The 21,500-nt window shown below is 39.0% G+C and overlaps 1 protein-coding gene across 1 annotated transcript in view; it reads right to left on the bottom strand.

The window, feature by feature from the left end:
• FREM2 (FRAS1 related extracellular matrix 2) overlaps positions 1–21,500 on the bottom strand; it is a 121,483-nt gene that overhangs the window by 11,351 nt on the left and 88,632 nt on the right. Inside the window, exons 12-20 of the mRNA XM_059494017.1 lie at positions 19,600–19,730; positions 18,532–18,690; positions 17,330–17,633; positions 15,277–15,408; positions 14,349–14,680; positions 4,686–4,878; positions 2,304–2,408; positions 1,042–1,169; positions 818–952 (exon numbers count right to left, since the gene is read on the bottom strand). Coding sequence (XP_059350000.1) covers positions 818–952; positions 1,042–1,169; positions 2,304–2,408; positions 4,686–4,878; positions 14,349–14,680; positions 15,277–15,408; positions 17,330–17,633; positions 18,532–18,690; positions 19,600–19,730 — 1,619 coding nt within the window. The remainder of the gene's footprint in view (positions 1–817; positions 953–1,041; positions 1,170–2,303; positions 2,409–4,685; positions 4,879–14,348; positions 14,681–15,276; positions 15,409–17,329; positions 17,634–18,531; positions 18,691–19,599; positions 19,731–21,500) is intronic.

The following is a 21,500-nucleotide window of genomic DNA, read 5'->3' as shown; positions in this document are numbered from 1 at the left end:
TGTGTACCCCTGACAGATATGGATTTATTCTGTAAGATGATTTAATAGCATAATCTATACTATTAATGAGCATGAAACCACAGCCACACTGTTCCAGGATTGGCTGTACTAGCTCCAAATAACAGAAATGATATAACTTCCTCCTTACACATCCCAAGGTCACACTAGCCCTTTTGATAATCTGGAAAGCTGGAAGTTTATGTTCTCTTAACTATCCAACGATGACCCCCAGTTGTTTTGTTTTCTACAGAAGAATCCACTTCCCCTAATTTTTTCCCAGCTACAGAGCTTCACAGCTGGATTTTCTGAAAGATATGCTGTTTGCCTGTTACCATATGTTTCCATATGATCCATATTGGAATGGCTCAGATTCGTTTTGGTCACTTTTGTGAGTTTTAAAGCTAAGCAGTGTTGCCTGTCTACATTTCCCTCCACAGTCAGTGCTAGAAGTTCTACCTTAGGACTGAATGAATCTTCCTCTGGAGGTTCCACTTTCAATACCTGAGACCTAACTCTAATTTTGTGTCAGATGAAAACCTTCTGATAATAGTTCTATATTTTCCTAATTACCTGATAAAACTATTTACTACCAAAGCTAACAGACAAAAAAAAAGGATTCCTAAATGTTACTATTGCATCACAGTAACTTTCCCCTAAATCAAGTCATTTAGCAGGAGATGAGTATGTGCTCTCCCACCAATTTAGGGATGCTTTCATTATTAGCAAGAAATTCAGTTTCTAGCACTGATACTACAAGACCAACAAATGGGAATCAAATTAGAAAGGAAACATAACGAAGGCATCATTGTAAGGGTACCTGCTGGAATCGGATGTCCAGGTCAAAAGTGATGGGCTCCCTAGGATTGCAGATCACGGGCAGGCTGTACTCCTGATGTGGGGCAGTGGTGCAGGCTATCAGCTTCACTGTGTACGTTCCAGAATAGTCTCGGACCTGGGCACAGAAAGACAGGGAGCTGTGCCACCAGCATCCCAAATAACGGGCTGGGGCAGTAGGGGACAAGGTGAGGGCCGAGGTTTTACCGCAAAGTCAGACAGGAAGCTCCACTGCTGCACTGGCAGGTTGTAGGTTGGCTCGCTTCGGACAAGGCTGAGGCTAAAAGTGAGGCCTGGGTGGTCAGCTGACATAACCATGGAAGTCAGAGGTGAAGCTAGAAACATGGCAAAGAGACGGACTTGTCACCTTTAGTGCTTCATTGCAAACTCTTGGAGCCTGGAAAACATTCTCAATGATTCATAAACCTTGATGCCATAGCTGATGTTAATACCTTCACGGGGCATTGGGTTTTATTATCTGAAACTAAAATAAATTACAGTCAGCTCAGCTGGGCCTCCTTGATTCTTGTTCAAATGCCTACTCAGCTGCTGCTTTTGTACACAATGAGAGAACTGTATGAAGAATAAATTTAAGAGACCATCAAAAGAGTGAGAGCAGAATGGCAGAGATCTATAAACCCTTCTATTTTAAACTTGTCTCTGCCTATAAGCAAAACCAAACATACTAGAGAACAGGTGAGAAAAAGTAGAAGAACCATGAAGGAGTTATATAGGTTAAAAACAACTGAGTTAAACTAGAAGAGATTTTCTAATTTTTTCTCTCTTCTCGCTGTTGTTCAGCAGATTTAATTTAGTTAGATATTCTTTTCCATGGTTGGCACTCATGCTCAGATTTATGTCTGTAGACCGAGTCTTACACCTGTGATTATTCTAAAAAAAGGCGGTGAGGTTTAAACAGATTAAACTGCAGGAACAGGTCCTGAGCAATGACTAATTGAATGTCAGTGAGAGTGTTATATTAACAGAATCACACAATGCCCACACAAGACTTTTTCTTGCTCTCTGAAAAAGATCTAAATATCCTAGAAAAGCTTCAAGTTAGAATAGAAATTTTAATGCTAAGTTCTTAGGGCAATGTAAATAATTATAACTTTGGGGTTAAAAACATATATCTATAGATCCCTAATGGACACAATGGCCTAGATCTTCATCCTTCATAAATCAGGCTCTTGATCAAGTGGAACTATTTGCCTTCCATCAGATTAATATGTATTTCAACAAGTTTGACAACCTGAATACAGTCATCAGTGAAAACTAAGAAATCTCAAGCAGAGGAAACATCTGTATCTGAAGAGCATAGCTTCAAAAAAAAAAAAAAAAAAAACCAACAAAACCCACAATCAGCTATCAGAAGCTGAAATAGGAAAAAAAAAAAAAAAAGAATAGTATCAAACTTGGGGAGGATGGCTTTATTTCTGTAGTGCTGCTAAAGGGTAGGTTACACTTACCAGGATGGGACATAACAAACAGACCATGAAACCGGGCTTCAGTCTTGAAGTTGACAACCAAGCGTCCCTCTTCACTGATGCGCATGCTGGTTGGGAACAGGGAACCTGCCAGCAGAAAACAATTATTAACAAGTGCCCTCCACTTGCAGGTGTCAATGAAATCACACTCCTCTGAAACACCAGACCCACTCTTTCATCTACCCTTGCCATGTCACTTGTTTGGTGAGGCCTGCTGGTACTTTTTGGATTGATTTCTGATTCTTCTCAAACAAGAACTTACGAAGAGAGGCCTTGAGATTTTGGGATGTGATACAGCTTCCAAAGCATATAGGGAACTTCCCTGCAAAGCCATGCTTTTACATGTCACCATGGGCCCAAACAGCTGGTCTATGCTCAGGAAAATCCACACAGCAGTTTGTGCTTGGGTTCAGGCAGCATGGTCAGCTGCCAGGGAAATCTGCAGAATGAAGACTTTTATTTTCACCAAGTATTTAAGCTGATTCCTACCAATGAAAGGTGCTTCAGAGATGCCCTTTATCAGTGTCTCTGTGCTTACTGTGCCAAGGCAGCAACCATCAGCATCAGCTGGAGCAGCTGGCTGTGACTTCCACAGCAATCTGCTCTAGGGTGCTGCTATCTGTGAAACTCCTTCTGACAGGCTTTGCATTGCTGGCAATTTTTGGCAGGAATTTTGCACAAAATACAGGCCTTATGTATTCTAATTTCAGATTACAAGATCTTGTACCCAGAAGTAGTTTACTTCTGTAGTTTGCAGCCAAGACCCTTTTCTTCTCGAGTTCAGCAAAGCTTTAGAGTTTAGGTATTTCCTCCAACGCTCCCTTACAAACAGCCAGTGATGTATCACCATTCTGCTTGCCAGGAAAAAGAAGGAAACAGGAATGTTCCCCCATGAATGTGCTGGAAATTGAACACACCAATGTGAATGTATACCACCTGTACAAAATCATCTGTACCAAACATATTTCTTGTTACAATAGAAATAACTATATATTCATGTATTAATTTGGGCTTTAGAAGACCTTGACTGCATTATAGTGTTACTTAGAACTTATGTAGCACAATTATATGAATTGCGAGGTATGGAAATAAATTGGAAACTAGTTAACCCCTCCTTGCTCAGCAAAACAACTGCTGAAAAAATACTACCCAAGTAACACTAGACTATGCTGAGGATTGTTTTGTACTGGTTGTTTTCAAAGGCAATTGAAAATGTTCGGCACATCCAAAGATGTGATCATCAGTTTCTTAAATAGATAAATAAAAAAAATTAAAGATGGGAAATGTTGGCATAGATGCACAATGTAACTGCTGAGACAGAGGATTAGACCTGGTCATTATTTGGTGACTAGCACATCACATGATCTGTGGCATGCGGCTCATTCTTTAGGCATGGCATGACATGGGCTTCATTCTTCATGCACTGCAGATTCCCCTTGCTGCTCCTCATTTCCTGCTCTTAACATAAGGACAGAAATGGCATGGCAATGATTTGTGTAGTTCATATACAGAGTTAGCACAAGCAAAAAGTGACTTTAGGTTCCCAGGAGTCCTGAAATTCTTTATGTACATAATTACAGCTGGTAACCTGTATTCTACCTTAGGGTGAGAAAGATGGGAAACACCTGAAGCATAATGCTGGGAAACGTTAAGTAAATTTGCATAAAAAGAATAATGCAGCACACAGGTATAACTATGTATTTTAATCTTGCCCATACTATGCACATACTTGCACATAGAATGTCACTATTTGTAAAAAGTAATTTAAGTTTTTAAAAGATAAATTCTGCAATGATAGATTTCTACTTGTTGAGTAGTTATACTTATAAACATTTACTGACTGTATTTAACATATTGTAGAATGTCTCAGAATTTACTGCTCTCACACAGAGGAAAGGCTCCCATTATACAATTCTGTTTCTTTTGAATGTTTCATAACATTTTCAAAATATCATAAGTTTCTGAAACTGGCCATTCATAGTGAGAAAAAAATGGTATCACAGAAAAGCTTCAATTATTTTCATTAAAGCATAAACATCTTGTGTGCTAACAGAATTTGGTTACAGAATGTACCCTGAAGTTCTGAGTAGATATAAATGTTTTAAATTTTGCACATGTACTTCAAATATAACAATACAATTGTCCTTCTTTGCAGTAAAAGAGCTGATGTTAACTTTGCACGATTTTCATAAAAACTCCAGCAGATATCTGTGAGTGCTAGGAAACGACAGACTGCAATTGATAATAAATGAAATTATTAAATTCGTTTTTAGTATTGGAATGATTGAAAAACCATCCTACTGTGTGCAAACCACACTCCCAGTAACAGAGCATGAGCTCCGTGGCAAGAACCGCAGCGCCCACCTTGGAGCTCCGCCTCAGGCGGGCTGCCGATGCCGTCCTTCCACAGGATGGCAGTGTCATACACGAAAGTCAGCCGCAGCTCCGACTGCAGGTCGAAATGCTGCCAGCCCCCGACGCCCACCGGAGAGTGGAAAACGTAAGAGACGTACAAAGGGACTCTCAGCGTGACATAGGACTGCACTAGGTTCAGAACCTATAAAAACCGGAATTGTGTATCAGCGTTAGTGACCATGACCGGCAGCATCGCACAAGCAAGCTAAATGCTGGAGAAAGGCAAGAGAGAACTTGAAATAAATACTGAGACTCAATCAAAATCCCTCTTTTTGTAAATTACAGATGAAGTGCAAAACCATGTTTCAGTGGTTTTCAGCTGAGATTACATCCCTTCAAGTTTCATCTTTGTACTTCAAACTGATAAAACATAACCCACTCAATTTTGAATCATCAATTTTTTAGTACATAAACAACACAACTACAAATGAAGGCTTTAGGAATTTTTCAAATATGCTTTTTCATTTGCTCTATGGTTATGCCTTAACTAACTCTTTTGTTTATGTTCTTGTTACTATCAACTAAGAAACTCTGCTGGAAGATGCTGAAATTGCTTGAATATCATTGCCAGACTGAGTCCTTGGACTCTACTTAGCCACCTCTGGAACTCTTTCTTCCTTTGTGCATGGATAATAGGTAACATGCTGCATGCAAACACAGAAATCATACTGTTTTTCACTGTCTGGAAGAGCAAAAAATAACAAGCAAGTTGATATGGATTTAAAAATAGAGCCTTTCTTTACACATTGGACCAAACAATTGCGCTGTAATTATGAAAGAATTACGTATTCTTTATAGATATATATATTATGAAAAAAGACAAGAAGAATAGTGTCAGTAAACTGTCACCTCTTAAGATAGCTCTTGCATGATACACAGATCTAAGCCTGTTTGAAGAGACACCGTGTTTATGTTTGGTTACAAACGCTTTGCCACTCACGTATCTCTGAATGAAATGTTCAATCCAGATCCTTTTAGACCATTCTGTATTTTCTTAGAAATACATGGGAGTAAAGACATTGAGATCATCTCCCAGTGGGAAACTTTTCAAAGTCATAAAAGCTGTTGAATTCTGATTTAGTTCCAACAGAAATTCCATATATAAATTTGCACATCTAAACATTTCCCTGATTACCTTACATCCTTCTAAAGCGCGTTTTCAAATCAAAATTCCCCAGCATTCAGGGAAGTTTGCAAGGAAGCTGAGTTCAACCAGAAGCAAGTCAAGGGGCTGAATGACTATCACTTTACAGCTGCTTTACACTTTGAAATGCCTGACAGAACCTTTACTTATATAATGTAACCACAAATTTACTGCTTGCACCCACTAAATACTTTGATTAAGGACTAATACTTTAATTAAGGACTTCGTAAAGGCAAATGTTCATAGTTGCCACAATTCACTGTCACGTGTGACTTTCCTTGATCTGCACTTTGTGCTAACAAAATGTTTTTGACTTATGTTGTTTGACTCATTCCGAAATACGTGCTAGCATTTAGATAGTAGTCATTTGGAAACACACAGTATCACAGAATCAAAGAATTTTAGGGGTGGAAGGAAGCTCAGGAGAACACCCAGTGCAGCCCACCTGCCACTCAGGGTCACCTAGAGCAGGTTACACAGGAATATGTCCAGCTGGGTTTTGAATGTCCCCAGAAAGGGAGACTCCATGACCTCACTGGGCAGCCTGTTCCACTGCTCTGCCACCCTCTTATGCTCTTTCCCATGCTGTGGTAGAACTTTTTTGTTTAAGTTTATGGCCATTGCTCCTTGTCCTGTCACTGGGCACCACTGTAAAGAGCCTGGCATCACTGAAAAATAAAACACTAACACAGACTGGTAGACAAGAAACTAGAGTTGCAGATTATAGTAATGCTTTGTTGGTTGTACATAAACAAAATCAAGAACTTCTATTTGGAACAGAAGAAAAAAAGTTCTCTCTATATATTAGATGACTAATTAAAGTTAGACAAAAATATTCTTATTTAGTACCATTTAAGTTGCAGATTTATCTTTGGGATACCTGCATGAGTATCTGAGCAATTATTTTGGACACAGATTCACTAAATTGTTCCAAATAACAACATGATATTCTCACTTCCATTAAAAAAAATAACAATGATGCAGCTCTCAAGTGTCTTATGGTTTGCCTTTGATTCAGGGGTAGCCTCAAAAATTTGTCATTTCCTGGACCAGTATCAAGAACTGAATGAATATATTTGATTGTATAAAATATGTATTACTATTGTAAGGTCATCCCAGACAAACTGTGTTGGCTTTTCTCTCTGCCTTTTTGTTCTATATCTGGATGCTGTACAGTAAGAATTAGATACTGAGGTCAGAGATCCGAAATTTAGTTTGCTCATAAGGAAGAGATAATAGTATGTGGAACAGGATTTAATATATGCCCATTATTTTCTTAAATAGAAGCATACATAATGCTTAATGATAAAGTAGAGGACTGGAATATCAAAGTGAGAATTTAATGACCTTGAGGATTAGAATAATAGCAGTGAGATGAAATCTTATAGCTTAAAGTATAAGGTAATAGAAACCAGTCACAGGGATTTCTGTAGAAATGAAAGACATTCATTAGACACAATAGAGGGGAAAGAAATTTTGTTATGCCAGTTGATCACATCATAACTATGACCTTCCTACCCTCTCCATGTGCTATGATCCTAAGATAAACTGAGGAATGGGGTGAAAATTAGAAGCATGCATGCCATTATACAGAGCACTACTGAGAGCTTATCTGGAACAGCTTTGATCATCCATGCTTGAAAAAGTCTAATTTGCATTGTAGACTGCAGAAAAAGAAATCAACATAATCAGAGGAATGGAAAAAACTATCTGATGAGAAGAGTCTAAAATAGCAGTGTTGTTAGGCCCAGTACAACAAAGGCTGAGAGGGAGTAAGAATGCAGCCTATGTACATCAGGACACTAAGTGCAGAGAAGGGCCACTGATGATGAAAGATAGTGCTGACAAGGGAGCAAATGGCTGTGAGATGGCCATGACAAACACAGCCTGGAAACCAGAAGAGTTTCCAGCCCTCAGTGTGGTGGCACTCTGCAAGAATAGTGAGCCCATGGAATCCTGTTAGGTTTTAGATTAAGTTTACGAGTGTTGGAATGACATTATATAGATTTAAGGCAGAGACTTGGATAGGGTGATCCACAAAACTCCTTCTAGCTCAGTATCTTATGACACACCAAACTAAAAAAGCCACCCCTCATTACAAAGCTTTGCTTGGCTTTCAATGTATCATTGGCTCTTCATGTGTACTTTACATAAAGCAATCCACTAATGAGGTTTTGTAAGCCACATTTTGAGGTTTTCTTGCCTCCATTAAATGGGACCATAGTGTTAGAGACCTCAGCTTATTTGCACTGGTCAAAATCTAGTAGCAGGATCCCTTCCGGGGCAAGTCTGCCAGGAACACTGCTCCTTTGACATATTACCCCTGCTCTGGGGAGAAATCTGAAATCTCTCCATTTCTAGGGCTATAGAATTTAAGAGGTTCTTCCCTTTTAGTAAAACCTGCAAGAGGTGTCTGGGCTGCAGAGCTGCTTGCCTCAGCCTAGGAATTTATTTGTGTACTCGTATGCTTCCATCAGTACTGCTGCCCTTATGTGTGATTCATGGCATGGATGGGGGAGGAAGAATTTGTTGCAAAAAGCTCCTTGAGTTTTTATGCACATAAACCCTTCTACAGGCACTCATGGATTTGCAGGTCTGGAGGCAAACCTACAACACTGATAGTCAGAGAATTACTGAATAAATAATTCTCTCTAATAGTAAATGAAAACTTTCAAGACCCTCTCATTCCTACAAAGGGGACTCTACCCTTCTGTAGGCAGAACAGAAAAATCTCAAGATAGCGTATATGAAAGGATCTTTTTGATATAGTGAAAATAAAATAAAGAGGAAGTCAACTGCAGAGGAAAGCTGTGTCAAAGTGAGCAGACACTGCCCTACCCCCCAAATGAATCGATGGAATGCATTACACAGATGGAGGAGTTTGACTTCTCTAGCCCTCCTAATAATGCTGTTTAGACCAACATGAGAAAACATTCTTTCCATTGAGTTATCTTTCTTTTCCAGCACTTCATGCAAAGCCTATTGGGAGCAGCCAGCTGTTCATTTTATATCTCAGTGTGACACTGATGAAACCAAAAGGGTGACTTAGAGCTGTGTACGTGTAGGATCAGCTTAGCTGCTGTGGAGAGACAGGACAGGTGCACTATGTATCCATGCATCCTATGCACAGGAGATTTAACCAGTTACACAGAAAAAATTACATTCAGTAACATTGACTTTAAACAATAATAAGTGGGTATGAATTTTAGTCTTCTGATACCAGGAAAGAAATACAGACTACAGCTACACAACAGATGAACTGGGGAAATTCTGTCTCATTCTTCATGACAATGCCAGGTCTGGAGAGCCTGAGGAGATAGATAGAGGAGATAACAGAGATAGTCTGTTCCAAGGAGGGAGCAGACTCTTACAGATAATATCTGGAAAAAATTAGATTAAAAATTGTCAAACCTCAAAATCCAAATGTGAGAGAGAAGAACATGATTTATACATTGATCTAAGAAATAGAGCTTCATACTTTTTTTTTTGTGGAATAAATTATCACAGATCATAAGGTCTGGTTCAGAATACTGACAATTCCTATTTAAGACTTAGTAAGTATTAATGGAGTTTCTATACGTGTTTTTCTTTTCTTTCCCTTTCAGATGCAATCTGTCAAACTTCATTAAGTAAAATACTCAATTATTTTGAGAATCTGTCACATAACAATTTAGAATATTTACAATAAAAAAATTATTTTCAATAAAGGGTTGGTGTCATGGACTCTGTTCTACATTTATAGCATGCTTTATTTAGCTGGCTTACATGTCCAGAGGGCAGAGCTTGTCAGTGTATGTGTGTGTGCACATTGATAGTACCAATTAAATTAGACATTAGAAATAACACATGTTTGTGTTTTATTTTGTGTATCTCAATGAAACAGTCTTTATAAGAAAACTGTATTTTTATTCTCCAAATTATTCCATGTCTCATCTTCTATTGCATTTACTTGTGATATCTGTGAATTTGAGCCACGCAAGTTTAACAATGTTATCAATTAACTGTTTACACAATGTCAGTATGGCAAAAGTAAGATTTGGCCCTAAGAAGACTCTCAGACAGGTAGGTCACAGGTCAAATGCAAAGCAGGTTTGTTTAAAGAAGTCTGAATGGAGAAGAGAATGCAATACAGCCTTGAAATGCCAGTCCCTTGAAAAAATGTAACCTCTGACTTTGTTACACAGCTGGTGCATTCACTTTATAGTTTTTTATTCTCTACAGCTTACTAAATGCACATTTGCAGCTAGAGAAAAAAATGTTTGTCTTTTAGAGAGGTTCCATGTCAAGGGGACATGAGTTGCAGAGTTTTCTTAAACTTGACTGGAGTCGCTAAAGTGAATATAAAAATCTGAAAACAGAAATTTCTGTCTGTTTGAATTTTACAACATCTAGTAAGATTTTCAGAATAGGGTGAGTTTTCACCTTAAAGTACAATTTTGGTAAAACTAGTTCCTATAAAGCTGGAAATCTACTGTTTCTGTGTAATAAAAACCCTCTGCAGGCTGCCTTGTATAAGGTGCAGCAGTACATTAGTGATTTTAAAACCTGTTTGCAGACGGGATTTTGAAATGCTCAGTGCCATAACATGCGTAGCATAAATGTGACCTGAACATATTGGAAGAAAGACATTTTCAGCTTGGGCCAAAAATAACTGGTTGTTGAAGAGAAAAAAATGAACTGTTCAGCCATACGCAATTACCATAGTTTCAAGGTATAAAGTTATACATTCAAGTATTTTACTACATGTTCTTCACCTTCTTGCTCCTATAAAAGACCTGATTAACGAGCTGTCATTAATAAAATTAGTTTGAATGGTAATTTCCTTGCTTCCCTATTCCAAGTCTGGCAACAGACTGAAACTATGGAAAGCAACATCCATATATAAATACTTGGCCAGAATCATACAGAAGCCTTCAGATGCCAAACTGCCTGGCTATAGCAAACAGGTATAACAGCAGGAAATGGGATCAAATGATACTTCACACTCCATGAAATAAGTGTAGGCCAGTACTTCAGTGTACACTTCATTAAAATATGGTCACTTGCTTGGTTTTCACTCATTTTTTCACTTCTTTCATGAATATCTGTCATTGTTTTAGAACCTGTGTTGGGAGAATGTGAGATGATGTAGTACTTGGCTCTCACAATGTCCCCACGAAGTAAAACCCAATCTTTGTTAGATATTTAAAAATACTGGAACACTGCCCTCAAATAGGAGAGTTCCCCTTTTTTAAGGCCTATACATATCCACATGTAGACACTGAATTTTAGACTGTGACTGCAGGTTGTCCTAAAGAAAACTGTTAATCGTCAAAGCTGAGCTTAACAAGTACAGAACTCTAATCCAAATTAATTAGCTCAATTTAAAGATGAGCAGGTCTTTAAATTTAGGTAGAAGTTCTTTAAACTGCACATCTAAGTCCATGTTTAGATACATAAATGCCTGGTTTTTCAGTTTTGGGTAGACCCCAGGAAGAAACCGTCACACTGCACACTGAAAGGAGTGCTGCATCTATCTCACACAGGGCTTGCTCATGCACAGAATAATTGAGAAACAGAGTGGGTCACAATCAAAAGGCCTCAAAGGAAAAAAAAAAAAAAAAAAGAGAAAACTAAGACCTTCTCTGTATGTATTATGACAGCTCATGAGTTCATGGGAACTGGCCAAGACAGCTGCAGCCTTCAGCAAACACTAGGAGCTGTGCCAGAACTGCACCAGCTGCAGGTCTCCTACCTCACCTCACTTCTTGCTTACTAAAGTTCATCCTCTTCCCCTACCATACCAGGAGCTCCCATGAAGTGAAGGTCCACATCATTTAAGATATTGCCAGTTCTTTCTGTGAAATCTCTCTGTCTGAATCAACACGGCTGTCTTTGTTTGACCACACAGGTACTGGAGAACTAGAATCAAGAAACAAAATGTTGAGCCTAAAGTTCTAGCCAAAGTATTTGGTAAATTCAATATATTAAATTTGCAGTGGTAGCAGGATATGGTAAGAGTGTTTTTGTTATTTATCTGTTCTGTCTGTATAATAGAATTTGGGCTTCCTTTGTCTGCTAAAAAAATGGTGAAAACCATAGCTGCCAGCCTTCCTCTCACAGAAGAGGATTATTAATTGTTCACTGAAGGATAAAAAAACAACAATGGTGACAACCACAGAGATAGGGCACTGACTGCCTCCCCTCTCAGCTGGAGGGGTCATGTGAAGATAAAGACCAAACCTGGAGAAGAATTAAATGGAGGTGGGGAAAACAGGGAGGGCAGTGAAGCGCACACTGGCTGCAGGGAAATGCTTCACTGCTAGAAGTAATTCAGCTTGATATTTCACTTAACATACTGTAAACCTTTTTTTCCATAACCTAGAAGGCACTAAAGTATTACTTCAGCTGCAGTTTCATGGTTCTCACAGCTCATGTTGATCCCTCTCTGCTTGTAAACGAGAGAACTTAGATAAAGTACATAATACTTCTGAAGCCTCAGCAAAGTACAGGTCACTTCTCTGGCCACATTGCCACTTGTGCATGTCCTCCAAAATTGAATACACAGGTTCTTCCAATTTACTAAAATATTGGAATGGTACTTACTTCCTCCTCTGTTTATATTAACATAGAGATAAATAGGTTTTATTTAGATACATATTTGTCTAAAGCAGCTATTCAGCCTTTTGTCTAAAGGACACAGAAGTATTTAAAATGGATTCATACCAGATCTTCCTTCCTTTTCATTGAGGGAGAAGTGGCTTGCATAGCTTCATATGCAAGCTTCATACAGATGCTTCAAACTGTGTGTGCTTATGGTTGCTTTGTATGGGAAATAAGAATTTGTGGTTGCATATTGCCTGGGCATAAGGAGACAGTCAAAGGAATGCTGAGTCAAAGAAATGAAGAAATGAAAACATTCTAAGAACAGTGAAGACTAGCATAATTTTTATCTTGTGGGAATGTGTAAGGTTTACATCCCACACTTGGATGGATGCCTTCCCTTTCTCTCTGACAGCTTCACAGACCTCATGGAATGCACCTGTAGGAGGATCTGCTTTCAGCAGAGGCCAAGCCCAAGCAGAGCATGGACAGTGAGCTTCCAACATGAAGACAGAGACCTTGAACTGGTCTCTGTAAAAGACAAGGTACAAGAACTGATGACAAAGCAGTGAGATGACACATCCATCAAGGACTTTGTATCTGAGACAGGCAGAAACTCCATTTTATTCTCATCTTCTGATTTAGAGTATATAATCTCTAGTTAAGAGGGGCAGAATGTTAAGAAGTTAACCAAGTGCTAAAGAGATCCTGGTGCAATTTCTTGTCCAGCAAACTGACTATGATTACTGTGAACACCCATGGAGTAAGGTGGACTTTAGGCATGTAATTATGACAAAATAAAAAAAAAATCAGTTTATCTAATTACATATCTGTATGTCCATTGATGACTATGCTTTTAGTAGTAAATTAGCTCTTTTGCTGCACATGCTTATATATTTCTGTGGGCAGTGACACATTTTCCATACCTGCTTTATGCCATTTGGGAAAATGGGATAAACAAATAAGAATTTGTGCAAATAAGTCTACTGAGGTCTCATAGCAGATGGATCCCTGGCAAAACATCAAAAGAGCAGAGAAATTATGGCCATTTCACAAAGCAGGCTCACTCTTTTCATAGTGGTTCAACAAGGAATTCTAGGGTACCAGATCAGTGAGTTAGTTGTGGATAGACTCTGATATGAATCCTTCTTGCAGCTGTAGGATTATTCCCTGAATATATTTTTCTGTACATAAACTTCATATTTACAGCCACTGTACTCCAGAGCCTGATCAGGCTTATATAGTAATTATACAGGGTAGACCCAGGGATTCATTTCACTGTCACTGCTCGAGAAGAAATCCTGCACCCTTTTCTTTCCACGTTACTATGGATTTCTAGAAATAATTTTCTAAAGTATACCTGAAGTTCTCTCCAATCTCTTGCTTTTAACTCCCCAACCAGTTTCACAGCTCTGTTCTTCAACCATTCCATACTGGCAGCTTTTTTTGCTTCCTGAACAAGTAACTTTCTGCTGGGTAAGGTGAGAGCACTGTGCTGTCTGCACTGATGGGTCGTCTTAGCCAATGAACAAGAGATCAGCAAAGCCAAGCTGCTGGTAGGACACTGCAGTCCATTGTTATTAGCAAAAACTCTGTCCACCATGTTTTAAAACTGCTTTCTAAGACATACCACAATGAACATTAAATAGTTATCACACATCTATGTGCTAAAAGTAATTCTTCAAAAGGCCTTCATTTTAAGAAAAGACTAAGTTGACTCACTATACAGTAAAAGGGGGATCGGTTTGCTCTAAAACACCCCAGAACTGTATTGTGAGAAAATAGTAACGAATTTCATGCAGAACAAATGATTCTCTTATTTCTACTAGCACAGATGTATTCTGAGGGAAATATTTTATTACAAGAATACAGTACAAAATCAATACCTGCCCGTCTGTGCCAATGGTGCCTCCACAGTCTGTGAGGAGCTCAGACATGTCATAGTAGCTACTGAACTCCCACAAGCAGGCTTCCAGGTTCAGGTTGCGGTAGAAGCGCAAGGTGTTGGAGCCTCTGATTGTTGGGCTGTACTGATAGGGAATGGTCTCTCCAATCACATCTGGATTCTTGGTAGCGTCAGTTAAAAAGCCATGGTGGGTCTTCACTTCTGTGTAATCCAGCAGGTTGGAGCACTTGTGGTTTCCAACTCTAGTTCCATCAGGGCTAAGTGTCAGCTCAAAGTTGGAGAGCTCTCTTGTAGAAATAACAGGCAGCATGCCTAAAAACATTAATTTATAGCACTATCACTACATGGCAGTTGTCAGACCTCCTTAATTTAGCCAGACTTTGTCAAAGACTAAGCATGTTATGCAGTGCTTTTGTATTTTGTACTTAGACCAATTACTGTACTCCAGAATTCAAAGAAAGTTGATATGCTAAGTATGAATGAGAATTTTACCCACAATAACTGTCTGTATACTACGAAAAGACAAATAAAATATTTCTAAACATATTAATATTTAGATATATTAATATACAACATATTATTAAATAAAAATAGTGTGAATAGTAATTAAATGGTATATTTCTATGAACTTCAAAGGAGATTTACAAAGCTTAGGTCTAGCCCAATTGATGTAAATTATGCAGTTAATCCGAAAATGCTGTTCTTCACATCAGAGACTATGTACCAATACAGCATCTTATGCATCTTGTTGCAAACTGCACTTACTCATTCATAACATTTTTCTTTGGTCCTACTGTTAAAAGATTATGTTATTAACTTGTCTGTTTAAAATGACCTGACCAGTAAAATAGCTCGAATAACAGCATCTTGTATAAGTTCTCCTAATTCCACATCTGATTTTCTCATACCATCAATATGTGGCATTGTGACTGTCAGTTTGATGAGGTTGGCATAGTCAGGATCTTCTGGGCCAGTGTAGCGCAGTTTGGCAGAGAATGGCTCTGCTCCAACTACTCCTGATATACGAGGCTGACAAAGACCTAGTGGGAAAAAGAGAAAACAACCTTACTTTATGTCCATAGGAAACAATCTATACTTTTCTTTCCACTATTTAAGATGTACTTTTCTTCCATGGTACAGGTATTCAAAACAACGAGACTTTTCTTCAATGACAGATAAATACTTTGAGAAGTATTCTCCAGACGTTTCAACAGGAATTCACTCAAAAGAGGATTCAAACAGAAATGATTACTCGATAACAGGATCACATTTTCAGAACAAGGTGATGATTTTGCATTGGTGTCTTTTCAGTTGCATGTGTCAACCTCATTTGCAAAGCCAGTGCCAAGTGCCATACTTTCTTACAGAGGTCTTCAGAGGCATATGTTTTACTTCCTACCACCATCCTAAGTTTTATGGAAGATACCTGACCACTGTTCGGTTGGTTTTGGCATTGGATTGAAGTATGCAGTGATATGTCCTCACAGAAATTCATGAGTCTCCTGATCCACCACTAACAAAAGTGTAGTTAGAAAGATTGTGTCACAGGACATGTAGAAATATTCTGCTTAGAATACAGTCAGCTCCAAAACTGGATCAAGTGGCTTAAGGCCTTGTTAATTTGAATTTTGAATTTCTCCAGGAAAGGGGGACGTGTAACTTATTTTGGAAAACCTTTCCAGTGTAAGTTCCATGTGCTCCAGTACTAGTCCAAGTTTGTAGGACCAGAAACTTAAGTTTGTAATCATGTGATCTGAGATGTATGCAACTTCTAGTTGCATGGTTCAATGGAGTAGCGTCTGCATTCTGGTTACTTTGTCATATGATGGCCAAAGGATTGCAAGGCAGATGTGGAAAATCGAAACAGTCCTCTTTGCCCATTTCTAAGGGGTTTCAATAAAAGAGGAGGCAGGGCCCTCCTCTTGGAGAGCTTATTGGCTCTGGAGGACTCAATGTTGCTCAACATCTCCAAGTATGAAATTTCTGTCAGGACAAAGCAAATTTCTTTTCTGCACATGATAGCTTTTTGGTTGGTTGGTTTGGTTGGTGGTGGTTTTAGTTTTGTCTTGTTTTTTATTTTGGTTTTTTTCTTAAATGTAAATATGTAAATTATGTAAATTACATTGCTAAAGAGACTAAATACCTTTTTTTTTTTTTTTGCACAATCTGAATTCCTTTTGAGAGTTTGGTCTATGCACTGCAGGTCAGGCCTCTTCAAAATGGAAAACATTCAGGATTTTTGTAGGTTGCTTTGATCGTTGCACTTCTTTCCTTCCACATCACAAGTTAGCTCAGGTACTGGAAGTAATTCATGCATGACAACTCAGTCCTGAGCCTGAGCTAATGAGCTCTGCTAATTTTTCAAGTGTAATCCAAATAATGCATTATTAAAATAACAAAGCCATTCTGTCTCATGTAACAAGAAGGATGAATAATTATGAATGCTTTGACCAGGGAAAAATTTTGTCCATGCCCTGTTATTGGGCTCAGTTGCTTCAGTCTTTAGTCAAGGAAGGCATCAATTCTCAGGTATCCAGTGAGGCCTGAATGCTAAATGAGATTTTGCTTCTGGCTAGGCTTTGATATGCCACTCCCATGTGGATTCTTCAGTGCCTAACAGGAGCTGAGACTGTACTGCATCATTACTGCAGCTGAATTCAAAAGTCAACAGAAACAAGGTTTCACTAATTTAATTGCCTGTTATATATTGTTCTCATGAACATACAAGTTTGCTATATGGATTATTATTTAAAGACATGGAGAATTAGGAGAGAGGAAAAACTTTTTCTTTATACAATGCTTTGCAGTGTCAAGACAGTTTTTGCACCACCTCTATGAACAGCAGAAGAAAAGCTGACGTGGTGATGTTAAAACACCTGACCATGTAACCAGCTTTTGTTAGGATTGAATTTGGGATCCAAAAGAGACCTGTGGATCTTGCAGTAGGTGATGATGCCTTACCTTCTGATGTGCTTATAGTGACAATAGGGCTCATAAGCTCAAGACCCTCATTCCCATCTGAATTCACAGCCCGAGCTGCACACTGGACACGAGAACCAGCTTGGAAGTAAATGGAGTCGAGTGTAATCATCTTAGAGGAGGTGAAGAAGGTGTCAAAGTCAACCTCCTTCATGGGGCTGGTCACACCATCGGGGCCCGTGGGGGCACTCACAAGCCAGCGGTACCGTGTCAGGGTGTTGTTGATGCTCTCACTGGCACAAATAGAGCCAGTCTTGTCAAAGTCCTCGTACTTAGGATTACAGGCCTGCAGAACAAGGCAGATGTGCTAAGAATTTATTTGCTTCACAGCAAAGAAATTTCAAGTCATCAAGAGTCACAAAACTCAACCATATGGAACTGACAATCCCACTAAATCTCATAAGAAATCACAGTTTATTTTTACAGTGATGTATTTAGCACTGTTAGGGTAGATTAAAAGGGGTATCTAATTATGCTTACTGAAATAAAAAATATTATTTAAAATTGATTTATAGGTGAAAACGTGGCATAGCTATGAAAGCACAAACTACACCCCCACGTACTACTTTAATTTTAATTTGTCCCTTTGATCTAATTCTGCAAATACACTTTGCATTTAAAGACTTATTTTCTTTGATTCTTTTTTTATTTAGAACCATTCAACTTGTGACATTCCAGTGCAAAAGGAATGAGTGGAAAACAAACTGAGGATGGACAAAACATTCTTCAAGGTATATGAATAATTATGTAAACTTTTCAGTTGCAAGACTACTGGTGAAAAAAATGAAAGAAGCCTGTATTCCCTTCAGCACTCATTTTACAGTCTGTGGCAGTCATTGAAAACAATGGTTCATCTGTTATCTCCAGTGATATTAAATCTACAAATTAAGGCAGGATAATGCAGGAAACACTAAGGTCATGCAACCACAGACACAATGTGTGTATCAATATTGCACTATTCTTAGTGAGGAACAAGTGAAACATCTTTCTATGCTTTTTCTCCTCCTGAAAATGGATTCATTACCCAGATAAATTAGATTAGCTCTAAGGATAATTCTAGCTCGAAGTAATATGTGTGACTAATATGTGTGACTCATCACCATATCGATTGATACTGGGTGTATAAATCCACTGAACAAAATCCATATACTGATTTTGTTCCATTTTTCCACAGAGATACTCACTGTGATACAGATGACAGGATAGCCAGCAATGGGACTGGTTCTGTCTTTGGCTTTAGAAGTATCATCATATATCAACAGAGATGCAACTTGAGGGACAGAGGGAAAGGTGACATCTGCCATGCTGTTCATTTCTTCAATGTAAACAATGGCCTTGGCTGTCTGACAATGAAAAATACAAATACAGTTCTCTGTGAAAATTCAAATAAACAAGCTGGATCTCAATCAGAATATGTTTAGCCTTCAAAACATTTTTCCAAATGAAGTTCTAAAACCTCAACTGGATGAGCTACTGAGAAAGGGTTGAGGCACCAAAAGTACACTGCAGAGTGCAAAAGGAAGAGCTAAAATGAAATTTTTCTTTTCAGAACAGTGAAGATCCCAGACCTTTAACCATGTCTCCCTGCTTTTTTGTTATCACTTCAGTACTCTGGTAGAACCTCCTATGTGCAGTGTATGCTTTAATGCCTGGTGGAAATGGGGTGTTTGTCATCAGCAAAGGCTGTGTCTCTTCTGTTTGGCTGTCTGGAGTCAGACTATATATGGTGTGACACTGCTGAAGCAGACAGGCAGTTTCAAGAACATTTTATGCCATATCAGAGGAGTATACTGTTAGAATTAAAAGTATGCAAGATACAATGCTAAATAACAAGAATGTGTGGCTATTTCATCTTACACAATAAGAATAATATATACATGATTTTGACAGCAGAAGTCATATTTCACCTGAAATTACTCTTTTCACAACACAGAGGTTGTATTCCCAGAGAGTGTTTCTGAGAGGACATCAGTTTCTAAAACTGATTATACGAGCAGAATATGCCTGGAATGATACCCTGAAGACTACAGTCTTTCATTGAATCTGTTGCCCCATCAACATTATTGTCTTGACAACAAACTGTTTTGTTTAGGTGTTACTGTGACAGCTGGGATGTCCTTTTTGTCTTTTTAATATACAAGCCAAGATGGTGTGAACAAATCTTAAAAGAAGAGTAAAATGATGAGCCAGAAAATAAGTAAGAGGTCTGTCTACCAGATTTTGTTGTTCAGGACTTTGCATGAACTTGTTACCTGTATTTCTGCAACCATGTTCTCATCAGGCTTCAGGTGGACAGTGAAGGCTTCTCTCATCTCCCTTACTCCATCAAAGAGAACTTCAATCTCCACAAAGTGCTGTGTTTCACCCTCCTTGAACTCAATTTCTGAAAACATGAGAGACTTAAAAATAAACCTGTTGATCACAACAACCTTTGATTCTAGGCCCAGCCCTCAGGGATGGCAGTTAATACTCACTTTTCAAATTACAGCTGTTTGCAAATTTAGTTTAACCTATTTGAGGCTACAAATTATAATAATGAATAGCAGTGGACACATGTAGAAATCACTGAAAATAAGACATAAATCAAGACATTTGCAAAGCTCAAGATTCAGTCTAATGAATCTTAATGTTTTGAAAATTATCTGTGACTAATTACATAAATGTTGGTAACCTATGTGAATGACCAAAAGATCAGAGTTCTAAATAAATGGTATCCTACAAAATGCAATAAATACAATGGTATATACCAAAAATAAGGGAAAAAGCTGCAGCTCCACAAGAGTATTGTATTTTGAAAATCATTGTCTCTGAAAAAATATCGTAAGTCATGGTGATAAAAAGTTCAACCTTAGCTGATTGTATTTGGTTTGCATGGCAAGGCCTTGGTAGTGGGAAGCTATAGGGGATTCTGCAAGCAGCTGCCGGAAGCATCCTCCATATCTGACAATGCCAGCTGGCTCCAGGCTGGACCCACTGCTGGTCAAAGCCGAGCCCAGCAGTGTCAGTGGTAGTGCCTCTGGGATTACAGATTAAAGAAGGGAAAAATTCCTGAACCCCAGCAGCTGGGAAAGAGGAGTGAGAGTATGTGAGAAATGACTCTGCAGGCACCAAGCTCAGTGGAGAAGGAGGGGCAGGAGATGCTCCAGAAGCCAGAGCAGAGATTCCCCTGCAGCCCCTGGTGCAGAGCCTGGTGATGCAGGATGCGCCCTGTAGCCCATGGGGGCCGACGGTGGAGCAGAGATCCATCTGCAGCCCATGGAGAACCCATGATCAAGCAGATGAATGCCCAAAGGAGGCTGGGGCCCTGGGGAAAGCCTGCAGTGGAGCAGGCTCCTGGCAGGACCTGTGGCCCCAGGAAAGAAGAGCCCACAGTGGAGCAGGTCTGCTGGCAGCACTGGTGACCTCCACACTGGAGCAGTTCATGAAGAACTGCAGACCACAGGAAGGACCCATAGTGCAGTTTTTGATGAAGTGTTTCCAGTGGGTGTGACCTCTTGCTGGAATAGGGAAGGGTGTGAGGAGGAAGAAGCATCAGACATAACCTCTGATAACCAGATTGCAACCCTCATTCCCTCGAGCCAGTCAGAGCTAAGGAATGTGGGAGTGAAGCTACCCCAAGAAGAAGGGAGTGGTGGGAGGAACGTCTTATTTCTCATCACTGTGTTCTGGTTTGATTAGTAAAAAAAATGAAACTAATTTTCCCAAGTTGAGTCTTTTTTCCCCATGCTGATAACTGGTAAGTGATGTCTCCCTCTTCTTATCTCAACCCATGAGACTTCTGTCATATTTTCTCCTCTGTAGCTGAGGAGGGGGAGTCATGGAACAGCTTTGGTGGGCACTTACTGCCCTGCCAAGATCAACCCACCCCACTGACTATGTTAGGGAGTACTATGATCCTTGACTGTATTAACTACTAAAGAAATAAAAAGTACAGGAACTATTTAACATTTGTGCCTGGAAAGAGTGAGAGTGATAATAACCAAAATAATAAGTGCATTTCTAATATTTAAAGGATGTCAAATTTACTTTGAAGATGTACAGAAATAACCAAGAGAAACTTAGGACTGGAAGAACTTGCAGACAGTGATGTTCTCACTGGTATATAGAAACACCATCATAATCAAAATATATAGGTGATAAAGACGTCTGCACT

This window comes from Ammospiza nelsoni, chromosome 2 (assembly GCF_027579445.1).
Source record: "Ammospiza nelsoni isolate bAmmNel1 chromosome 2, bAmmNel1.pri, whole genome shotgun sequence".
In the NCBI taxonomy this organism is placed as follows: Eukaryota; Metazoa; Chordata; class Aves; order Passeriformes; family Passerellidae; genus Ammospiza; species Ammospiza nelsoni.
This window is presented reverse-complemented; position numbering and strand designations above follow the sequence as displayed.